This window comes from Pleurodeles waltl, chromosome 11, assembly GCF_031143425.1.
Source record: "Pleurodeles waltl isolate 20211129_DDA chromosome 11, aPleWal1.hap1.20221129, whole genome shotgun sequence".
Classification (NCBI taxonomy): Eukaryota; Metazoa; Chordata; class Amphibia; order Caudata; family Salamandridae; genus Pleurodeles; species Pleurodeles waltl.
The window spans coordinates 801,997,695-802,021,225 of record NC_090450.1 but is presented as its reverse complement, the minus strand read 5'-3'; the positions used below and the strand labels follow the sequence as shown (position 1 = coordinate 802,021,225).

The 23,531-nt window shown below is 45.7% G+C and overlaps 1 protein-coding gene across 1 annotated transcript; it reads right to left on the bottom strand.

The window, feature by feature from the left end:
* Nucleotides 1–11,542: 11,542 nt before the first annotated feature.
* On the bottom strand, nt 11,543–23,107 carry LOC138266127 (L-serine dehydratase/L-threonine deaminase-like). The gene is made up of 8 exons (XM_069214534.1): nt 22,904–23,107; nt 22,174–22,333; nt 20,043–20,082; nt 18,754–18,893; nt 18,101–18,192; nt 16,863–17,090; nt 14,373–14,497; nt 11,543–12,999 (listed from the first exon to the last, which is right to left on the bottom strand). Exons 2-8 carry the CDS (start codon nt 22,324–22,326, stop codon nt 12,791–12,793), a joined length of 987 nt encoding a protein of 328 aa, XP_069070635.1. The 5' UTR covers nt 22,327–22,333; nt 22,904–23,107; the 3' UTR covers nt 11,543–12,790.
* Nucleotides 23,108–23,531: the final 424 nt, after the last annotated feature.

Sequence of the window (23,531 nt, the reverse complement as noted above, 5' to 3'; positions counted from 1 at the left end):
TCTTTTAAGAGACTAACCATTACCCCTCTACCATTTCTGGGAAGACCAGCTATTTCTCAAGGGGAAAACTTTTATTGTGGCCTCTTAAGAAAACGTAACCATCCTACTCTCTTACCTTTTCTAGAGGGCAAGTGCAAATGACCTTATGATGATGGGCTCTTAAGGAGACAAACCATGTACTGGGTCTTATGATGGGCTCTTAAGGAGACAAACCGTCCTCTGCTACCATTTCTCTGAGCGTGTCTGCCCTTCTTTAGTTTCTTATCTTTAATTTATAAGGGGACGTGTTAGAGGCTTGATGGACCTTTTGACTGCGCTTAGTGTAAATCCCACCATAGGTCTCAATTTCAATACAAATCATTAACAATATCAATCAACAGTATCAGTAATCTTTGGAGTCAATAATCGCACGCACTGTGACCCCTTTGGCCATGAATGACTACACCTTTATGTAAAAGCTAGAATTGTTATTTCCCTATATTAACAATGCTAATATCACTTGGCTCAATCTCAAAATCAAATGGTATACATACAGAAACAAAACCGGTTGACCAAACCTTCTAAAGAATCTCAATCTAACCAAAGCATGGATGGTTAGGCACTCTAGAATTACAGTAAAAATCAATAGCAAGAACAATTGTGCAATAGAAATTGCATACATCTATGTTCAGCAATCTGAGTAACATCAATTATTTGTTAATAGCATCTTAGGATTTCCTCTACTAACCTTCTGATTAGAATAGCATGTTTGGGCTTCATGCAAAACAATTTGTAAAAACATCTAGTTATGGCTCTATCAAAATTGTGGTTGGTACCTAGAAACAAAAGGCAAATTACAACAACACAATGACATTTGATTAATACCTCTCTCCGAAATGGATCAGCAAGCTGCGAAAGGTTTGGGCCCCCGATTCCGCTTCTGGGTATGGTCCAGCTATGCCGGTCCTCTGCCTCCATCCGGATCAATGGGCTGCTGTCTCATCCTATTCCCATCTCTCATGGGACACGCCAGGGGTGCCCACTATCACCACTCTTGTTTGCTCTGTACATGGAGCCCCTAGCCGAGTAGATTCAGCAACATTCCCTTATTGAGTAGCTCCTGGATATGTAAGTATCGGAGGGCAGATGTCCCCCACTTGCCAAGAAGCAATCTTACTTGCTGATGATGGTGGGAGGGTTTGGTAACCTACACCTGGTACACTATTATCAGTTGGCCGAGTTATGCTACCTGGTGGGATGGCAGTGACCGAGTACAGTGTTTCAATGATCAGTTTATTTCAAGCATACCCATATGGAAAATCCCTTGGCTCCTTAAGAAACACCGCCCACTGGAGTCTATATATCCCTGGTGGTAAGGACTACGATGGGGACAGGGGATAAAGTCTGCACCTCTAAACGCTTCTCCACACCCATTTCTCTGCTTACATCAACTGTAGGAAACCCAGCCTTCCACTCTGCTGCTACACGATTCCTCCTTCCTACACTAGCAGGAGGCTAATTGCAAATGAGCTTGTAGTGCCTCTGGGAAGGAGACCCTCCTCAAACTAGGCCACTATTCGTACTATACACCGTTATGCATAGCAAAGTGGAAACACTGCAGTGATGGCTGCTGTTGGCGCCAATGCAACCACACAGGTACACTGACCCACCTATTATGGCATTGCCCCAAACTGCACCGTTAATGGAGAGATGTCCTAGCAGACATAGATCAGATGTTTGACACTGAATTGCCATGCTTCCCTAGTTACATATACTAGGACACTCCAATGCCTTGACCTACCCCCTGCGGTCCCCAAAAGGTGGGGGGGGTTCAATTACTTTGGCGCTATGCGCAGCTAAACAAGTCTTTTATCAAGATGGGGAATGGAGACCACACCCATGCACACAGATCTAAACTCTGGTACTATCTGGTCATGAAGAAACTGACAGCCTTTGCCAATCGCACCTTCCCCTGAGTTGAGAAAACCTGTGGTCCTTGCCTTCGATTTCTAACCCAGATCTTTTGTGAACTAACTTGTCCAGCATACCTCAGAGTGTTGCATCTCACAGCCGAGACCCCACGGTCCACTTAATGATCTGCAGATGCCCCCCCTTTCCCCTGTCTGCAAAAAACCTGAGAGACATTAAAATGTGTGATCACCATTTCCCTCCCTCTCCCCTTCCCTTTTAATCCTATCCCCAGGACTTTTTGGAACATTGGTTATATCCCTCCACCCTCCCCTCCCCTATCCTTTCTCACTGTTGTTTTTTCTGTATTGTTTCTTATTCCTCGTCGGCCAGTGGATGTAGGCGAGTGGTTCTGTTATCCATGGTTTCTGGCTCACTTTACAAAATTAATAAAATAGATTTAATCTTAAAAGTATACAGCACACACAATGAACTGTGTGAAAATGGTGTCACATATTGTATTGATTTGTTTTTGTCATCGTAAAATATTTGTTTCCACTACACATTACAAAAAAAGTTCTTCATTTGTACTTCCCTACTTCCGACATATTCTGAAAATATATGTCCAGTTCATTTACAGGCGTAAATATTGTTGTGTGCTAAAAAAGGGCCTTTTTTCCCCCACACCCAGATTGTCACATAAAGTCTCTCACTTTGAAGTGAGAGAAAGAAAAGTGAACACAAAGCTCCCTCAGAAGACAAAGTCTAACATTTGCACTATGTCCTTGAATGTGTAGCAAATGTGACAAGATAGGAACAAAATCTAAAGGCCTGTTTACAGAAAATGAGTACTCGTGGAAAAATATAAGGAGTGAGTCAGAGAGGTGGAAGACAGGCTATATTCCATGGGAGGAACAAAGACATGAGACATGCAGGACAACCTAAAACAAACAGAGCCAGCAAATAGAAAGCAAGCAAATATAAGTTACAAAACACAAAGCCAAAGGTATGCAATGGGTGTAGTGAATTTCTAGGTCAGCTTTCAGAATGTTACCAAGAAGTCTTCAGCAACCAGACAGCTTCCCTGTCTGGTAGGCTTCGACCTAAAAAGGCTTTTAAAATTAAGTTACCTTGCCTTTGCTATAGTTATGGTGTTGTTTGTATGTCAAATAGAGTTCAGATGGTATGGAAGCCCACATTATTGATGTAGATAGAAAGGAAGGACTATGTGTGAGAACATTGCATCATAGATAATTTCAGACCTCTGGCACAACTTAATGGGAGCAATGTGGCTCACTACCAACTACTATGTAAGGGCCATCCTCCCTATTTACTTTCTCTGATTTTCTCGCTAGAATAAGTTTAGATTCTATTAGATGGTGGTCCCAGGCCTGGATGCACTGCAGCTCTCATAAAATGTTTCCTCATACACATTGATGTTTCTTTTGGGACGGCGTACAGCCTCACAGGCGAATACACATGATGTTATGTTACTAACGTTGTTTTTTTCAGGTTTGGTTGAGCAAGCCCCTCTCGCTGGACCCAGTATTGGGACTTGTTATTGTTTTTGTTTATATTAGTTTGACATCTTTCCACTTGATGCATATGTATCGCTATGCTCCTTATTGGCACATGCACAAGACAACACATTGAATGGCAATGTCGTTTGTAGATCAATATAACATACTTACCTGGAACGTATGTAGTATGGGATCTATACATAAACGGCACAGAATATTAGCCCAACTACATCACCGCCAGGCACATATGGTATATGTGCAGGAAACACACTTGACCAGTCATAAGGCCCACAAACTATGTAAGAGGTGGAGGGGACAATTGTTTTACACCTCATACTCTGCGTTTGCACTGGGGGCTGTGATATGGATATGCTCTGGGTTCCCATTCACTGTCCAAGGCACCACGATAGACACAAATGGCAGACATGCCCTACTCCATGGCACATTGGACGAACTGCCAATGGTATTAGGAAGCATATACACTCCAAATACGGAACAGGATCCATTTCTGGCACACTTGCCCACAATTGTGGCAGAGTGGATACATTGCCCATGGATCGTGGCAGGGGGGTTTAATGCAGTACTAGATATACACCAAGACCGTTCACAACTTCTGCTGCCGGGTACCTGCTCTGTTAAACAAGCAAATGCCTTATAGAGCTGGGTACAGGGCTGGGCACTATCTGATGTGTGGTGCAATCGCAATGAAGGAATGCATAAATTTCTCCCCCACATATGCTACATGCATGCCTTGACTGTATTCTTTGCACCACATCTCTCTAAACCCACATAACGCGTGCAACCAATCTAGGGAAAACCTTATCAGACCAAAACCGTCTTGAGGTGACACTGTCCTGGGGATGAGGCCCCTCACCAGTACTCACTTGTTGCTTGCAGCCATGATTCCTAGAAGACACGGCATTGGGGACTCATTATCCACGGCAATAGACACTTACTTCACAGAAAATGCAGATAAAGTGTCCTCTTCGCTAATATAGTGGGAGACTTTTAAAGTGGTGATTAGGGGAACAACCATAGACTCGATTGTGGGTGCTTGACAGGTGGTCCTTCATGACCTCACCCGGGTCAAGGAAAGCCTCAGACACCAGGAGAGAGCGGCAGACCCCTCCTACTCTCCAGACTTGCAGACAGCTAGAATGTAATATGCAGAGCTTCTAGAGTATCTGCATGTCATAGACCATAGAGCGTACTTACATAGACCGCAGAGCAAGGCAGATAAATCTGGTACGCTACTAGCACAGATGATCAGGGAGATGCCTCAAAACACCCTGCTGCTTCAAATTATTACACCCCAGCATATTAGCGCTGACACACAACTGGATACCAACATAGCGTTCTGTGAGTATTATATAAACGTATACACGCCCCTCCCGCCTAGCGAGTCCTGAAAAGATTCAGCCATTCCTACAGGGACTGACCCTGTCCCTCTTACACTCTACAGATAGAGCAATTCTCATGGCCCAAGTCACTGCAGGTGAGATCCGGGAGGCCATCAAAGACCTGCCACATAATAAGTCCCCAGGAACGGATGGCCTACCAGTCGAATTTTATGCCACTTATAGTACACAGCAGGTCCCACCATTAAAGAGACTATACAAGACCTCCCTGGAGGAGGGTGTGCTACTCCCCACAACTAAACAGGCATTGATGATGTTGATACTGGTACCTGGCAAGGCCTCTACTGACATGTCCTCCTATAGACCACTGTGGTTGCTTAGGGGCATATTTATACTCCGTTTGCGCCGAATTTGCGTCGTTTTTTTCGACGCAAATTCGACGCAAAACGAACTCCATATTTATACTTTGGCGTTAGACGCGTCTAGCGCCAAAGTTCATGGAGTTAGCGTCATTTTTTGGCGTGAACACCTTCCTTGCGTTAATGAGATGCAAGGTAGGCGTTCCCGTCTAAAAAAATGACTCCCAGGCATGTGCGTGGTATTTATACTCCCGGGCAAAAATGACGCCCGGGAGTGGGCGGGGCAAAAAACCCTGCATTTGCGTCTGAATTTAACGCCTGGGTCAGGGCAGGCGTTAAGGGACCTGTGGGCTCAGAATGAGCCCAGAGGTGCCCTCCCCTGCCCCCAGGGACACCCCCTGCCACCCTTGCCCACCCCAGGAGTACACCCAAGGATGGAGGGACCCACCCCAGGGACATTAAGGTAAGTTCAGGTAAGTATTATTTTTTTTTTTTGTGGCATAGGGGGGCCTGATTTGTGCCCCCCTACATGCCACTATGCCCAATGACCATGCCCAGGGGACATAAGTCCCCCTGGGCATGGCCATTGGGCAAGGGGGCATGACTCCTGTCTTTGCTAAGACAGGAGTCATGTTAATGGGAGATGGGCGTCGTAAAAAAATGGCGCAAATCAGGTTGAGGCGATTTTTTTTTACTCAACCTGACTTGCCCCATTTTGAGACGCCCATACGCCATTTTCCCCTACGCCGGCGCTGCCTGGTGTACGTGGTTTTTTTTTCACGCACACCAGGCAGCGCCGGTCGGCTAACGCCGGCTAACGCCATTCTATAAATACGGCACCCGCATGGCGCTTCAGAATGGCGTTAGCCGGCGCTAATTTTTTTTACGCTAAACTGCGTTAGCGCAGTTTAGCGTCAAAAAGTATAAATACGGGCCTTAATGTCGAGTATAAAATCTTAAGGAAGGTATTGGCCGACAGGCTCCTCCCACTATTACCCAAACTAATTCACTTAGACTAATGTGGATTTGTTCCCAGCCGTAATACCTCCCTGAACATCTGAAGACTGTATCACATAATGGACTCTGCCTGTGACCAGTACCCATGAGCTGGTTGCCCTTCCTTGGACCTCTGCCTGGCCTTCAACACACTGGGGGGGATTATATGCTCACGACGCTTGGCAGATTTGGGGTCCCCTCCTGTCATATATACAATGGGTATGACTATTATATACCTCATCCACAGAAAAAGCATGAACCAGAGCATTCATCAGATTCCTATCCTATTTTTTTGAGGGACCCGACAGGGCTACCCACTGCCCCCTCTGCTATTTGTGCTGGCTTTAGAACCACTATCTGAGGCAGGAGGAGGGGGCTGGGGGATACCAATAGAGCAAATGGTACTCTCTATTTCTCTATATGCAGATGATATGATCCTATGCATGAAAGATCTCCACCTAAACTTGTCGGTTGTGGCCTAGATTTTTTCCGACTTTGCGTCCCTCTTGGGCCTTTGAATAAACATCAATAAATCCTATGCCTTCTCAGTCACAGAAACCACAGTGGGCGAAACTTTGCCCTTTGGTGAGGTGGAAATTCCTGTAGCACCTAATACCTTTTGTTACTTAGGAATACAAATTTACAGAACACTATTAGACTTACTACACGGAAACTTGTAGAAAGCGATAACCTCCTTCAGATCCCAAATTCACTTCTGGAACACGCAACCACTTTCTGTGGCGGCCCGCTTATAGCTCGCCAAAATGGTAATTTTGCCTCAAATACTATACTACTTTGTGAACGTGCCGGTAGTAATCCTAACCTGTGTTTTTTAAAACACTGAATACACTTCTTATAGACGTTGTGTGGGGTAACGGCAGATGATGGGTCAGCCTAGGTAAACTGCAGCTGCCCACTGAGCGTGGAGGGATGGGGGGCCCAGACTTTAAGGCCTACTGCATAGTGGGCCAACTTCAGTGGCTTTCCTACTGGCTTGAAGGGCAGTGCCTACAGGAAATAGGATACTCGCAGAATATGGGAGACAGGTATGGTTCACTGCATGATTTGCCCCAGATCCTCCATTCCCCCGCACAGAGCCCATATGGCTACATATCGCTCTGAAATGGTGGAGCAAGGCTTTTGCTGCACAGAATCGACTATATCATACGCCCCGGATGTACCTCTGGAGAGCATCCCCATGGCTGTCGGAGTACTCTCAAGTAAGAAGATGCGCTCCTGGGAGTAGGGTGGAGTGATGACGGTAGGAGAACTCTTTGGGGGCCACTCTGTTGAGCCATGCCAATTTTATATATTAATATACCGAACTCCCTCTTTCTGACACATGTTCATGTAAAACGATATATTAAACGATACTGGCCCCTGGACGGTATGGATCCTCCCACACATGAGCGTATACAAGCAATGTACATCATGGAACATGGCAGACACCTGATATACTCGCTCTACCAGCACATCCGGGAACATTTATTGATATCCATAAGACCCTTACGAACTAAGACCCGTATTTATACTTTTTTAGCGCGTATTTGCATAATTTTTCACAAACTCACAAAATATAATTGTATTTTATAAGTTTGCGCCATTTTTGCGTCAAAAAATGTCGCAAATGTGGCGCTAAAAAAGTATAAATATGGGCCTAAATAGGAAGGAAATCTGGGGCGGAGTTCCAGGAGAGGGAGTGGGTTTTCATGCTCGCATACCCCTAAAGAATATCCCGTAACTCCAAGTTGAAATTTATACAGCATTCAGTACTCCATAGAGCGCACCTTACACCACATACGCTACAGGTGATGTACCCTACGGTCACCTTGGAGTGCCCCAGGTGTAGAGCAGAGGATGTAACATTAATACATTTGCTCTGGAGCTGCCCTGCTTTATTGGAGCCATATCCAAAACATACTAGCAGACCTGACTGAAAGAGATGCCTGCCACACATTTGAAACCTGCATATTAGGGCTGTTCCCCTGACCTAGGGGACGAAAGTGATGTCACGATTAGCTGATTCATCACTATTACTGGCTAAACGCCTATTGACTGGGAGATGGAAGTCAGCAGTGGTACCTACAGTGGTGGGAGGAAGTGGAAAGGGGGGACTGGCAGAGAGCACGGCTCTACGCTGGAAGGAGTATAGGGGACTGTGGAGGAAGCCGATTGCAATGGAGTGGGGTGCACTATTGGAGTCCTTCAAACCTAAGACAATCCTAACAAAGATATCACTTAATCAATCCATACACTGGGCTCAACTGTGACTTGGTCCCACAGGGTAGCCGACATTACAATGTCAACGTGGGTAAGCAAACACGGGCTACGGAGGGTGAGGGGCCTTCTGAGTCACAAGTTATGGCCTTGTCTCCAGTACCATGACATTCCAGGGCTCTGGTGACCATATTATATATTGCCTGATGTCATAGCCACATAGTTCACAAAAAAAGTGATTATAGAAAAGATGACCAGTTGGAGGGACGTTGGGGGGAGGGAGTTGCACAGAGCTGATTGTAAGATGTAACAGACGAAATTTACTGTGGCCACAGCGGTATTGTATGTTTTACCTACTATCTTTCTTTTTGAAGCTGTGACCTAACCCTCATGGTTCCACTGTACTGAAATGGTCAACGTTTTGAACTACTGTTTCTTGTACCGAGCAGAAGGTCTGTATAACAATGGCAATACTTGTTATAAAAGACAATGTTTGTTTTAAAGAACGATAGAAATGAAAGGCTATAATGAAGCTCTTATGCCACCTAATCTTCATTTGACACAGAAACAAAACAGGACTGTATTTAAACCAAGGGAATCTTCAATATAGACACCCTTTCCTTTCTTGAACACAACAAAAATCCTGCCATTTGCGCTAATGAGAAACTGCGGAGAGGGAAACGCAGGCGGTGCGTAACAATATTGAGTGCAGGTTCGGGGACCAAGAAGAACATGCAAGGGACTAGATGAAATAACAAGGATGTGGCTGTTGAGGGGGAATGAGAGTTGGTGGGTGGGAGCTAGGATCACAAAGGGGAAAGAGTTAGGGGCAGGAGGAATGAACGAAAGGGTTAGCATATGAGGGGAGCGAGGAGCAGGTGAAGTGGACTCTCATGCAGTTCAATGCATGCAGGTCAGTGCAAGCACTTCACCGACGGTCGAAAGATGCACCTTTGTCAATAGAAACAGGTGAAGAACTACTCCTCCGAGCTAAAGCAATATGTGATTGACAGTGTTTGAAGTTAATGGCATCAAGAGGCTGGCCAAAAAACATAATGATGGAAAGAAGCAAACCTAAAGCACACTCACAAGGAGGCAGACACCAAGCCCTCAAGTATACTATAAGCAAATTGACTGTTTGACAGCTATGCGGTCAACTCAGACCTAAAAAGGGATGCGAGTGCAAGTGTGACTGTAGTTGTAGTGATTAAATGAAACTTATTTTTCCATCAAGTGCTAAATAACTATGGAGAAATAAAAGCAAAAATAAAATTTGAAAATGATATTTGGAAATGTTAGAAATAATGAAATGCAATAAAACAATGAGCCTTGTTGTGGGCGTATTTTTGCCAGAATTATGTTTAGGATGTATTTTACCCTATAGTAGAGTGCACGAGAAATCTCTTGAAAATGTGCTCTTGTGAATGTCCAGAATAGAGAGTGGAGTATGTTTAATCCATACTTTTTTATATAGCTGTGCAGCTAAAGTGATATGGATTTCCATCAGTTGTGCTGGGCAGAATAAGAATAGCAAGGAATTATTCTTGATTACTATCTGTTGCTCCTTGCCCAGTGTTTTAGCCCACTAAAACGGTCAAGCCATGCCCATCTTATGCTACTGCAATAACATCTTTACAGAATATCCAAGTATCTTATTTACAGGTGTGAAGAATTTTGGAGTGTGCGCATTCTGCAAACATGCTGGCTAAATTAGAGCTTTACATAACAATTAATATTGTACATAAGGTTGGGTGGCTCACATGCTAAATGAATAACCAGCATATTCCTGAAACACTTACACATTGCACTTCTACTTGGTATAGCTGTTAGCATATTTACACGCTGTAGCATCAGATTTTACAGTTGAGATAGGAGATGTGGGGGATTTAGCTGTTATACTGAGTGCAGGAAGAGCAGCTTTGAAAGAATGCTGAGAGTGAGAAGTAGGAATGGAGGGTAGGTTGCATTGCAAGTAAGAGGCTCTGGAAGTAGTATTTATGTATGTGTTATTTGCATTGTGCGAACGGAGCCTAAAGGCAGCAGAGCATTGTACAAGGTCTAAGCCAAGGAAACAGTCAGCAGGTGATTGGAGAGGCAACTGGTTTCTGGGAGCAGGCGTGTACGTCTACTGCAACTTAATGTAGTAAAGGTGCATCTTCAATAATTTCCTACAGTGACGGAGCCTTGTGGCAGACACATGGTTGTTGCTCCCGATCCTCAGTGCACAAATGGAAAAGGCCTGCTGCCTTGTTTTTCTCTGTTGTCAACACTTGTGTACCAAAAGCCACAGGAGATGGTGAGCTCCCATCAGCCAGATGGGCAATGGCGTTAGCCATGTTGGCTTTACCGAGGATGCAGCTGGTTTTGAGTATGGTGTCACCTGGCAAGGAGAAGAGTGGAGTTCCATCAGGGTGATGTGATCATATTAGTTCAGACTCGAAGTGAGATGAGCTGTAATGCTGTAGTTGTAAGATGCCCTTCAAGGGTGCCTGTGTGGAGTCTGGGAGGCTGTGGAGCAGGGCGTTTCCAAATGTGAGAGCACCATGGCTTAAACAGAAGTACCGCAGTCACTTTCTGGGAAGAACAGGCACAGTGCTATTTAGGAATAGGTTGGATGTCGTTTTTGCATTGTGGTTACCAGGTGAGCATCACAGAGGTGGTGTACTAGCATGTGAAGTGGCAGCAAGAAGCATTTGCATTGTGCAAAGAAGAACAGTGGGTTCATCGAAAACTGCTGTAAAATATAGGCCGGGGTAGGTATACCTGAGTTAGTGAGCTATGCCACAAAAACTGTTCCCTGATCCGATGTAAACATGGTTCTGTACGATGCATTTCATGCACTTGTTTTATGTTTTTTTGTTTTTTTTTATAATTGTAAAAAGTCTGTCGGAAAAGTAATTCAAAATCTTTAGTGATAGACATGTTGCTTTGCCTAGTTGGAAAACATTGTTTTCGCTTCAGTAGAGTTTTTTGCTGTCTGCCAAATGGTGATGTAGGTAGGTGAGGCACTGCCACTCACACCAAGTCTGAGCCAGCCCGACTGGCTCACCCAACCCTTTTCCTTCTGTTTCTAAGCAGCCTTTAGTAACTATCGGAACTACAGTAGAGGAAGCCAGAGACCATGTCAACAATCATGCACTGTTGTTGGATCTGGTTTTGAGTACCTCGACTCATAAGCCAGGTTATCTTTATGACAACAATTAAATGTGTTTTTAATGAAAAGAATACTTTTATTAAAAAAGACATTATTAACAATAGAATACATATGAAACAAACAAAAAAACTGTATTAGACTGGGTTATTTGGACTAGACATCAAGTGTAAGAGCTAGGTTTCTGGATCACTCTTCTGCAGTGGTCTGGTCGTTATGTCTTTTCTCCTGCACGGTTGCAACCAACATCAATTATTCAATGACTGAATATGAAGGAGAAGTGCCGTGGAAGTAACACATGGGACCGGTGCTGTGCTATGTCTGCATCAATGTTCTCCCGAGGTGCGTCAAGAGCCACCATGTAGGGTTGTTGCCCAATTCTTCCATTGGCTATCACTTTATTCAAGGTTCCCATCTGTCGGCTCATTCAGTCTTGTTGCAATTTAATCTCCTGGATTTTCTCATGAAACTGTCTCTCATGACCTCTGAATCTCGACCAGTTAATCTAGGACATTCGCTGAAAATCTTCAGACACATTTTCCCCAGGAAAGAGAGGATATGAAATTTGGGTGACAGCACTCACCTGAATTTTGAGTGCCACTTTGCTGGATGTGGGTGCATAAATCACAGTGTCAACCCTTCATAGGACAGTTTGGATAATGAGGTACTAACTATTCTAGGAAGAGGCGTATATGGAGAACCACCCTTGGCATCTAGGTGAGCCCTATTTGGTCTGTCTAGATTGAATTTAAACTCTTGAACAGTAAAGGTGTGATCCAACACATGAATGCATGACATTTTAAGGACTGACCCCTGATTTAACAGTGTACTTGGAGCCTTGTGCCCTAGGCCTACAGCATCTTTTGTTAAACTAGCCATAAATGGATTGAGCATGTGCCGTGACTTGGGGATGAGTAAAGATGTGATAGTACAGTACACGCTCGGAGCAGACCTTGGACAGTACAGATTGCTGAAACAGCCATAGCTGGACTGTGCAGACTCTTCAAGATTTGGGAGGTTATGAGCTAAGGGAGATTCCAGAGAGATCGAGCTAATCTGTGGTTGAACTGTACAGATTTAAGTGAGCCTGCATGGACGGCGGAGAGTATAAACCAGAAGCCTGGTAGGATAGTAGAGATAATAAGCCAAGCCCTGCTTGGCCAGTAGGGATGAGTCAAACCATTTATTGCACAAATGAACTGTGCCCTAGTTGAGTACGAATGACAGCACAGTCCCTGGATAAAACTCCAGTGGTAATTTAGGTGCACATGAAAAGGCAAGTCATGTGGATAAATGGGTCCTCTATGCCCCCTGTGTGGTGCGAATTCCTAGTTGATCTTTCAGCCTTGCCAGCTGTCCCAGGGTGATATTGTTTCCTCCACAGACCACAATCACCACAGGTCCCAGCTCAGCCTTCAGCTTTCCTTCCTTCTGCAGTCGTTGCACCACGTTGCTGTACACTGCAGCCAGGGCAGCCCCACACGCTGGCTCAACCAGAATCTTCTCATCATCTGTGAAGGAGGTAGACAACATGGAGGGAGTTAGACATCATATGGTAGTGGGAGGTTCCAGCAAGTGTCACAAGGTTGGAGGAAAATCACAGGAGAAAAAAATGGGAAGTGTACCTCAGTAAGCAAGAGAACACCAGGAAAGGAGAAAGGAGGACCAAGAGGAGCCGGGAAGAAAGAAAAGGGGAAAAGCCAAGTTGAGCAACTCTGAATGGATGGAGGCAGAAAAAAAAAACGAGAAAGTGGAAGAAAACCACTAGCTTTGGTGCATGATGTGCAGGTGACTATGGCCCTCCTTACAATTGGCCAGTAATCCAGACATTGTCATCATTTATAGGGATTACAATTTATGTGCACATTTCGCAGACAATGGTTTTTATTAACGCTAAATTTGCCATGTTAGAATGGGGGATGGTGGTATGAAAAGTAAAGGATGGAAAAAAAGAACTTGGCAATTGTACCTGGATTCTAGGATGGTGTGAATTGTTCCCTATAAATACCACATAGGTTTGTGCTGGAAGCTGTAGAGTTCAGGGTGGAGGAATATGAAATGTAACAAGAGGAAGAATGAGGACAGCACCAAAGAAATGGACTAAGAAAATGAAACGACAATCCAATAGGAAGGTCAAATGAGAGCCAGGAAAAGGTATAAGGAGCCAACAAGCCACCAAAATGAAGGTAGTCAATAGCCATAAGCATGTGGTTATCTGAGCACTGCTATGCTTCCCTGCATGTTTTTCCATATCCTAATATCAGCCACATTCCTTGTCACTTTTTAGCTTCACAGACATCTTTCTAGTTGCAGACTCCATAATGCCATCTCAAAATGAAACAGCACAAGTTCATACTATTCAATTTAGTTGAGGTTATTGAAATCCGGGTGCACCTGACAAAGCTCAAAAGGTCCTTCTCCCACATAACTCCACCTACTCCACTTACATTCGAATTTAGGTTCTGCAAGGTCTCTTTTTTGGAGGCTGGAATGTCAGATTATTCCATTATTAAAGGACTAAACAATACCCCTCTCTGATTGTACCTTGTAAATTCTGAGTGATCCAACACTTTAACAAGGCAGCCCTCAAAGGTATAGAGGGCACAAACCTTTGCATTGTTCACATAGTACAGTCCTGGTAAATGTGCAGAAAGAGACACACGCTTCCTCTCCAGAAACAATAATTATCCTCCAATTCTCCAATTCCGCCCTTAATTTATTCTGGTGTTACTACTCTCACCTTAAAGTGGTGTACAGCATTCTTATTCAAGTAATATTGCTTCTAGGTATTCTAATAAACCATACATTTAAGTGAGGTCTCCTCACTTATTTCTGTTTTGCTTCTACCTGCATCATTGCAGCCCTGCATCACCAGTGCACCCACCTACAAACCGCTCGACAGCCATGACTGCTTCCTGATCAGTCACCACCTCAGAGAACACTGGATGTGTCTGGGCCACCTTCAGCGTCTGCAGTCCCACTGTTTTTGCTCCCAGGGTTTTTGCCACACTGGAGAGAGAAGCAGAGCATGTGAGTTGCACAAACTTGAAATGTGTTCTTGGCAAGACATAGAATAGGAGGTGTGGCCGCCCAATGTCTGTTGTACAATGTTATTATGATTTGCAGTTATAGGCTGCCTTTTGGTTCAATTCTTGTGTGCAATAGTTGTGATGGGTAGGAATTAGTAGATAGGGGTGGGTTAATGATGGTGTACTTTATGTTGAATGATAGTTAGAATGAGTCTAGATTGATTAACAGCTGGGGTAGGTTTATTATATAGAATGGTGTTTGTTGCAGGACGAATTGATAAGTTTGATGGGGAGTTGGATATAGATTTGTGGGATAGGGTAGTGTATCTCGTAGGCTAGGTGGGATTTATAAGGAAGGACAGTTGAAGATGGCTTTATGTGGCACAGTTAGGGGCATATTTATACTCTGTTTGCGCCGAATGTGCGTCAAAAAGTTTGGCTCACATTTGGCGCAAACCGTGCACCATATTTAAACTTTGACGCCCGAGCCCACGGATGGCAAAATTCCTCCGTGTGAGTAATTTTTTGGATGCGGGAAACTGCCTTGCGTTAATGACATGCAAGGTAGGCGTTCCTGCCCAAAAAATGACTTTGTGGCCTGTGCGCCTTATTTATACTTCTGCGTCATTTTGACGCACAGGAGAGGGCAGGCCTTAAAAAACGGCGCGCAGCCTGATGTGCGCCGTTTTTTAACGCCTGTGTCAGGGCAGGCGTTAAGGGACCTGTGGGCTCACTTCCATGGTCTCTGACCATGGAAGGATTCCAGAGCTGCCCTTCCCTGCCCCCAGGGACACCCCCTGCAACCCTCGTCCACCCCTGGAGACCCATCCCAGGTAAGTACAGGTAAGGTGAGGTAAGTATATATATATATTTTTTAAGTGGCATAGGGGGGTCTAATTTGGGCCCCCCTACATGCCACTGTGCCCAATGACATGCCCAGGGGACAGAAGTCCCCTGGGCATGGCCATAGGACAAGGGGGCATGACTCCTGTCTTTGCTAAGACAGGAGTCATTTCAATGGGGGTTGTGTGTCAAAATATGGTGCAAGTCCGGTTTGAGGCATGATTTTTGCCTCAAACCTAACCTGCACCATTTTTTGACGCACAACCCCTATTTTCCCCTACACCGGCGCTGCCTGGTTTGATTCATTTTTTTTACTCTGACCAGTCCGCAGCGCCGGCTAACGTCATTCCTTAAATAAGGCACCTGCATGGTGCGTAGGAATGGCGTTAGCCGACGGTAAAAAAAAAATTGCGCAAACGAGCGCCGGCGCTGGTTAGCATCAAACAGTATAAATAGGGTTGGCTACGTGTCTGATGTATGATGGTATCAGTTTGGTTGAGGATGGGTGTCTGCGGTAGGATGGTTAAGAAGGTATAGAAAGACAGCTGGGAGCATATCCCTTTCATAACAATTGGTAAGATTAAAGCTGAAAATGTCATAGCATGGCTTGATGCCTCAAGCAACTGTGGTTGGGTTTCTGGATAGTTGTTAGGATTGTAAAACTTGAGCAGCTGAGGCTGGGTATCTGGTATATGATCGCAAGAAGGGATGTGTAGCTGAGAGTTTAGAGTTGGGGTGAACGGCTACGGTTGGCTGTCTGGTGTAGAATAGCAAGAAGCAGTGGAAATGTAAAGCTGAAAGGTGGCTGTCTGGTGTAGGGAACTACATAGGGGTGAGCATGGACTATTGTGGTGGCTTGCCTGGTGTAGGATTGCTGGGAAGGTGGCAATAAAATCCGTGGCCATACGTAGTAAAGGAGGTCGTTGTAACGTAGCAAGGAGAGGTGGGAAAGAGCAACTGGTGTGAGTCTCTGGTGCAGGATAGTTGGCAGTGGAGATAGGCAACTTTAGATGAATTTCAGCATGAATCAGCAGTGGAGATAGGCAACTTTGGATGAATTTCAGCATGAATCAGTAAGGGTGGGAACCTGTGATCCCATTCTGTCTGTACCACCTCAGCTTCAGATCTTTTGCCTCACCTCTTTCATTGTCCCTAAGCCCATATCCAGTCTCTCCCTTTAGATCTCACCCTTCAGTCCCTGAGCCCATCTCCCCTTGAGTCTCTGCCCATTTTTGTATCAGGTCCTGTGCCAAGATCAGCTGCTGAGTGCAACCGCTATTCTCTAAACCTACTCCCTCAGCTGCTCCGATACCCATCCACACCTATTTTCTCCATTCTTCAGTCCCTGTGCTTATGCCCCTTCTTCAGTCCCAGTGCTCATCTACATAGCTGTGCCCATCTTTTCTTCAAAATGTGTGCCCATCTTTCTTCAGTTCCTCACCTCCACCTCAGTAACTGTGCCATGTGGTGTGCATCCCCTTTCACCACTCCTTTACCATTACCTTGTGATCTCAGGTAAGGTCACCAGCTTCCCAGCTGTCACTGCTGCATTCAGGCTGTCTGCCCCTTGGGTTTCCATGGCAATAATGGGCACATCATCCCATCCCACTTCGCGAAGGCCCTGGACCACCCCGCACAGCATTCCACCTCCGCCTACTGACAGGGCGATGGCTCCAGGCTTGAAGTTGTAGACCTTCTTCAACTCTTTAACAATGGATGCGTGGCCTTCCCTGGAATAGAAACAGCAGGATCATGACTCACAGTAGACAGTCAGTGTGGACAGCACTAGAAACTTTAAAGAGAAGACGAGCCATATTGGGAGTTGTGGGTAAGACCTGGAAAGCAACCCAACAAGGAAAATGGCCCTATCTAGAGAAGTGGGTGAGGTAAGCAAATGTGGTGACCCAGAAATAGGATGCCACATAGAAGACACTGGAGAGGCCAGCAGATGAGGTGTCCCGGGAATGGTGACAATTGTTCAGCGAGTTAGACATGGATGCTTTGCTTCAAAGGCTACCTTGGATTTGGCCAGTGAGCTCTCACATTAGCTGCACCAGGGAATAGTTATGCCTGTGAAGCACTGGTTAGGCCAGCAATCCAGAGGGAAGAGTCTTAGGCCCATATTTATACTTTTTTGCACCACATTTGCATCATTTTTTGACGTAAGAGAAGCGAAAACACAAAATACAATTGTATTTTGTAAGTTTGCGCCGATTTTGCGTCAAAAAACAGCGCAAATGATGCGCAAAAAAAAGTATAAATATGGGCCTTAATTTCATATTGTCAGTGCAAAGAGAGAGATTCGGGATCTTTATGAAAACTGCAGCTTTCATTGTGCAGTACAGACTCGAAGGGCCACTGTTCACGTCTCACAGACCCTCCACCCTAGTATCCAAGCCATGCCGTTTGGTCTTTGTGTTACATTTGGACCACGCCTGAAATCATCCACCTAACTAAATTCCCAATGTAGTTCTTCTTGTGTCCATTGGGTCGTCCCTGTGGCAATCACTCCTAACATCACATCCCCTGGAAATTACCCAACTACCATGTATTTGCCCCAAGTGAGACAGCCTGAGCATTCTAGTCAATTCAGGAGCAAAGTTTGCTCAGCCAGCTACAAAAAAAATACCCCAGCCTACTCCCAAACCACCTCTCCCCATCATTCACACATGAGGTTTTCACAGGTAACCTTGGTGCACCATCTCTTTAAAAAAACATGCCACACACACATTCGACATACCAGATGAGTGGGTCATCAAAGGGTGGCACATACACCCAGCCAGGGTTGTTCTTCACCAGTTCTTTGGCATGTTCAATTGTGTCATCCAGCATCTTTAGAGGAAAGCAGACATTTACTAAATGGAGAGGTGGAGACACATTTAAGATTGCTAGCCCACCAGGCACATACACTCATAGCCAACAACAGAGGAGCACACAATCCTTGCCAGCACCAGACCCATGCATTTCCAGCCAGTATCACAGAAGTGCAATAACAGCCAACAGCTTAAACTCAGCCACTCTTAATGAGCACCTAAATTATGTGCATCGGCAACCAGCGCCGGAGACCAGAGAACATGCATTTGATATTTCTACATGGTATCCAGATCCATCCATACCTAGCCAGCAATGCACAGTCACACATCCCCAGCCCCAGCATTCAAGGTCCATAGATGCCAAGTTTGAACCTCTGCTTCAGAAGCACATTCTCCAAGTCAGCACCCCTATCTAATACCATAGATATCTGCACCACAGTATACCACTGCATTCAAAGCCAGCAGCTTCCTCCCACATTCTTCGAGATGTGCCATAGACCCGTGCAGCACCAGTGATCTCTCCAGCCCTGTACACCCCAAGTCTACACAGTAAACCACTGAGCTAAGTGGCATCACTCACCTCTCCCACCACACACACTTCTGCCCCTTCATCCTTCAGCCGGTCAATTGTGAAAGAGGGAGTCGTACTGGGTACCAGGATAGTGGCAGGGATGCCCAGTTTACGGGCCGAATAGGCAGCTGCCAGGCCAGCATTTCCACCTACAAGAAACATCAATCAGCAAGGTTAATGGAAGGGGAGCAACACATGTTTTACAGAGAAACATCTATACTGGGCAAAGAGGACGGAGGGACCACCACCAAGACCACTCAATCCACCATTGCCTTTCTGGCACCATTCTTGGTGTCTCTTTACTTGTGTTCTCAAAGTTTCTGTTTGTCTTACACTTAAAAGTATTGATTTAGACCTTAATAAAATGAAGATGCCCCTGGGATGGATGAGCAATAATGAAAGCTACAAAGAGCGCTTACTGATCTAATACCTGGAATTTAAGGTTCCTCGATGCTGGTGCATTAACTTTTACATCCTATCTGCTTTCTTTATGTGCCATAATCTGCATGTGGTGGGTCTTCATAGATCCTTTCCCAAGCAAGACCTGCAGTGTGGGGTGCTAAGGCTAGGAATCCATGCGTCACCCTTGGTATACACCGCATTCCTGCTAAACAGCGCTGCTGGGGACGCATTATAATACGCATGTGCATTAATACTGATACCTATTGTGCATCCCTGGCCTAGGTCTCCCCGTCCTAATGCATCCCTTTTGTCTTCTCCTTGCTTCTCCCTCGTTTTTACTGCATTTTCCTTGCTTTTCCCTAGTTTTTCACCGCTTTCTCCGGGAATTGCAAGCTTCTGGTCTGGATACCCTGTTGGGCGATTTGCTGTGCTTTACAATTCCTGACTGATTGAAAGACCCATGTTCTCTCAGATCTGAATAAACATTCCTACAACATTAAGGGCCAGCAGTTTTTTGACAGATTTGTTCATACCAAACTCTTGCACAGGATAGGCTCTGGTGTTTGAGGCTGCCACCCTTACCACAGCAGAGGAAGATTACTTATTAAAACAGAGGCATCTGCTTCTTGCCTGGGACCAAACTGAGCCACGTTTTGTCTCAGTGGCTTGAAAGGCTTGAAGGAATGGTAAGAAAGCAACTGGGACTTGTTTTTGGAATACAGCAGCCGGGTGAAAAAGTCAGACTTAGGGGACTTCAGCTTGTGCTGGTCCGTTGAACTGAGAAATACGGGTGTTGCTTGGAAGTGTGAGCAAGGACAAGGGGGTATTGGTGCCCCGCCTATATTTTCAGAGCCTATGGCGACACCCCCCACCCCCGTCCAAACTGCTGCACTCACCCGAGGAACAGACGAACCTCTCGCAGCCTCGGTCTGCCCACTGTGGAAAAAACAAAAGGCGGACATGAAAGGGGCAGCTTATCACCAGACCTGTGCCTCCCCTACCCCTCACCACAGCCAGCACTCTCACCCTACACTGAAACTTCCTCTCACCAATACACCCCACCCTATTCAGTGTAGTCCCACACTTTATATTTCACCCCTCTCAGCACAAGCCCTCAGCACCCACCCAATGGCTCGTCTTACTACAACTGTGCCCCCTCTCATTGTAAACAGAGCACAACGTCCCCACGACCCTCCCCACCCCCCAACCACTGGACCTGTGTGGTTTCTCAACTGTATTTTCATCAACACCTGTCTATTGCCTAACAAAACCCGTACACTTTGTCTACTTTGATGTGAAAACATTTATCAACTTCAAATGTTATTATCCACCATTGCTAATTATTCCCAAAAACATTTACAAGGCATAAGTGTGAGAAACACTTGATTGTCCACATTTTATAATTCATTCAAAAGTATGTCTATTATTTCCGCACTGTTGTTTAGCGCTTGGTGGATCTAACAACAGTCAATGCACGTTTCGGCGCTACTTTATTTAGAATGCCACCTTCCTCATGATCAAACTTAAAGGGTCTATACATCACACAGGTGGGGCTTGAGGCTTATTGGTAATATGTACCCACACTTAAACGAAAAGTCCATAGATCAAAACATACTTAACATACTAATATAGTTCTTATTCACTAATATGAGAACCACCTTGCATGGATGAACACTAATCATGGAGCTGTTGGTGCCCACCCCACCACATGGAGACCGGAGTAGATGCACCTCTAGGAATGGTCACAAAAACATCACAGATGGTAAGAATGAGACACACCAGAATTATCTGACCAGATGTTACCACTGAGACCTGGGCATGAACAATCTAATGCACAGCATATGTTGTAGTTCTATTATATGCAAACATGACTTCATGAAGTCCCCAGAAGGCTGGACGAGTACAAAAAAAGCAACCTGGCGTGAGGAATCCCAGTCAAGTAGATGAGACTGTGCTTGGTGGGTGTTGAGACTGCTGACGAATGAGTCCTGTCAGATGGTGGGTACAGCCGAGGTGTGGATGCTTAGGTAGCTAGGTTAGCATAGTACGGGAGTGTGCAGCAATCGGGTGGAAAATGAAGGTTTTGTGGGCAACTCAGTGGCGGATGGATGCTGAGACAGGTAGGTAAGATAGTGCTAAGAGATAGGGTTGGGTGGGTAGTGGTTGAGGGGGTCTCCATTTTACAACTGGGGGTTCTGGGTGCACGTTTGTGACTTGTTGTGGTGCTTGTCTGATATGTAGCTTGAACATGTTAATCGAGTCGTTTCTAAGTCTCGCTTGGCAGTGCTTCTCTCTGCTTGACATATTGTTACCATAACTGCTATGGTGTCACTTAAATATTAAAACATTAACTATAAATAAAAAAGGAAATAGAAAACAAAATTGCCCAATTTGAATCAACTTTGTCACTGAAGAGAAAGTAGTAGTTTTAAGAAGATGTGAACAATGTGCACAGCAGCACATGCTTGTGCAATAACTCACAGTAATGGAAGCCGATAGGTAAATTGGGCTGACCCGTTTCCATACTGTATGTCGAGGTGGGCTGAAGCAAAATGTGATGTACAACTTAAATAACGAGGAATTAAACTAGTTGACCAAAAGCCTCCCTAAATATACATAGAGTGGGCTCTGGCTCTACATAGGGGAATATTTATCTCGCCTCACGTTATTGGATCTTTATTGTAACCTTGTTTATTTTTTTAAAGAAGCGGTTCTTTGGTATGCGCGAGGGACTATTTTGTATTTGAGAAGTGTTCTCAGTCATCATGCAGCTTGTGACGTTGTCTTTTATCACCACGCAGACCTTGTTGCTACTTTCACCCGACAGTGGCAAAGCCAGTAGAGCAGGCTTTAATGTGATAAACAACATTGTTTCATGAATCACATGTAAAAAGCATTTGGGCAGGGCTGCGTTTGCATAGCTGGACACATTAAATACAGACATATTTGATTTGCCAATGCTTGGTGTCTCATGGCCCCAGTATTCTTTCCCTCGGTCGTTCTCGTGCCCAGAAGTCATCTACATACCGTTCTACAGAAGTGCCCGATGCCCCGGATCTTGAAGGAGCCCGTGGGCTGTGCATTGTCCAGTTTGAGGTAGATGCTGGTCCCTGCCCTCTTGGTAAGGGGCACGCTGTCCCTCAGCGGACTGTCCACGTGCAGGCTTCTTTGGCACGGCATGACCTGGCTGTGGAAAGGGGGTCAAACAAAGAATGGATTTGTGAACAGACTCGCCTGATTCCAAGAGCATACAGCGCCGGGTCGCAGACCATTACCTCACTACGGCGCCTCGTGCGCCCAACAGCGAAAACAAAACAATATAGTCAGGTACTAAAACATAGCTTCGCGATTATACTACCACTGGAGGTTGCATTGTAACAGGGGGATCAAAAACCCGGAGCGTGAGGGGAGCGGGGGGGGGCTCTACAGTACACGGCGCATAGACCAGAGTCCACAAATCCGGGATCCCTGAGACATACCATACTCCAAACCCGCACCACATATCTGAGAGACCTGTTAGAAGAACAAGCCAGAATCACGGCGCGCTTTATAAAGTAACGAGGGATGTAATCAGCTTACACAGACAGGTCAGCTCTAAGGATGCGCACCGGTTTGGACCAGGGAGGCTCGTAGCTAGAACTCTTTATGTCTTGTTCAGAAAGCACTGTCCACATATGTGCCCATGGGGAGGTAAAGGAGGGGGCGCTCTTGGTCAGGGACACGGTAACATCATGGATGTAACGCGCGCTCTTCTTACCTTGGGCAGGTTCACTCAGTGATGCTGCAGAGGCCGGTGACACGAATGTGACTGACGTTGCCGAGAGCCCGGCACCACAGCAGTGGTTTCCCCGCAGTGGCTGGTGCTGCTGCTTTCCCGGTTAAACTTTGCTGCCTTGTCTGTCCCAGTGCTATTCGATCCCTCCTGGATGTGCTGTATCCACGGCTACCTTTTGGCCTTTTCGACTTCTTGTTGTGAACGCCGGCCCCTATTGGCCTTTATAGCCCACGACCCCCTCAGAGCAGCCAATCAGCGATCAGAATGGGACACTCCTCCAACACCCCCTCCTCGTGCCCTCTGATGTAACACCCCCCTGCCCTTGCCCCTGCAAGTAAGCTGCTAGGTGATTTCAGCAGAAGCGTCGAGCGGCAGATCAACAACAATACCAAAAGGGGGGTAGTGGCGCGAGCGGGGGGAGGGGGCGGCTCAGAGGTCGCAAAAGGAAGAGGAACTATTTATGGGTCATCACTTCCTAAAGGGGGTTGGGAGAGTAGAGAGGGGGGGGGGGACAAAGGGCCTCCCGGAGGCACCATCCCCAGACCGGCTCAAACAGGCTGTGGAGCTCAGAGCGGACTTGGCAGAGAGAAACTGAAATCCCAAGCATAGC

Excerpts from the sequence above, each read along its gene's own strand:
- LOC138266127 (XM_069214534.1), bottom strand. The coding sequence starts at position 22,326 with ATGCCGTGCCAAAGAAGCCTGCACGTGGACAGTCCGCTGAGGGACAGC. Across the intron at positions 18,894-20,042 it reads GAGGTTCGTCTGTTCCTCGG|GTGGAAATGCTGGCCTGGCA; the intron begins GTGAGTGCAGCA and ends TGTTTCTTGTAG. Across the intron at positions 13,000-14,372 it reads GGCTGTCGAGCGGTTTGTAG|ATGATGAGAAGATTCTGGTT; the intron begins GTGGGTGCACTG and ends CCTCCTTCACAG.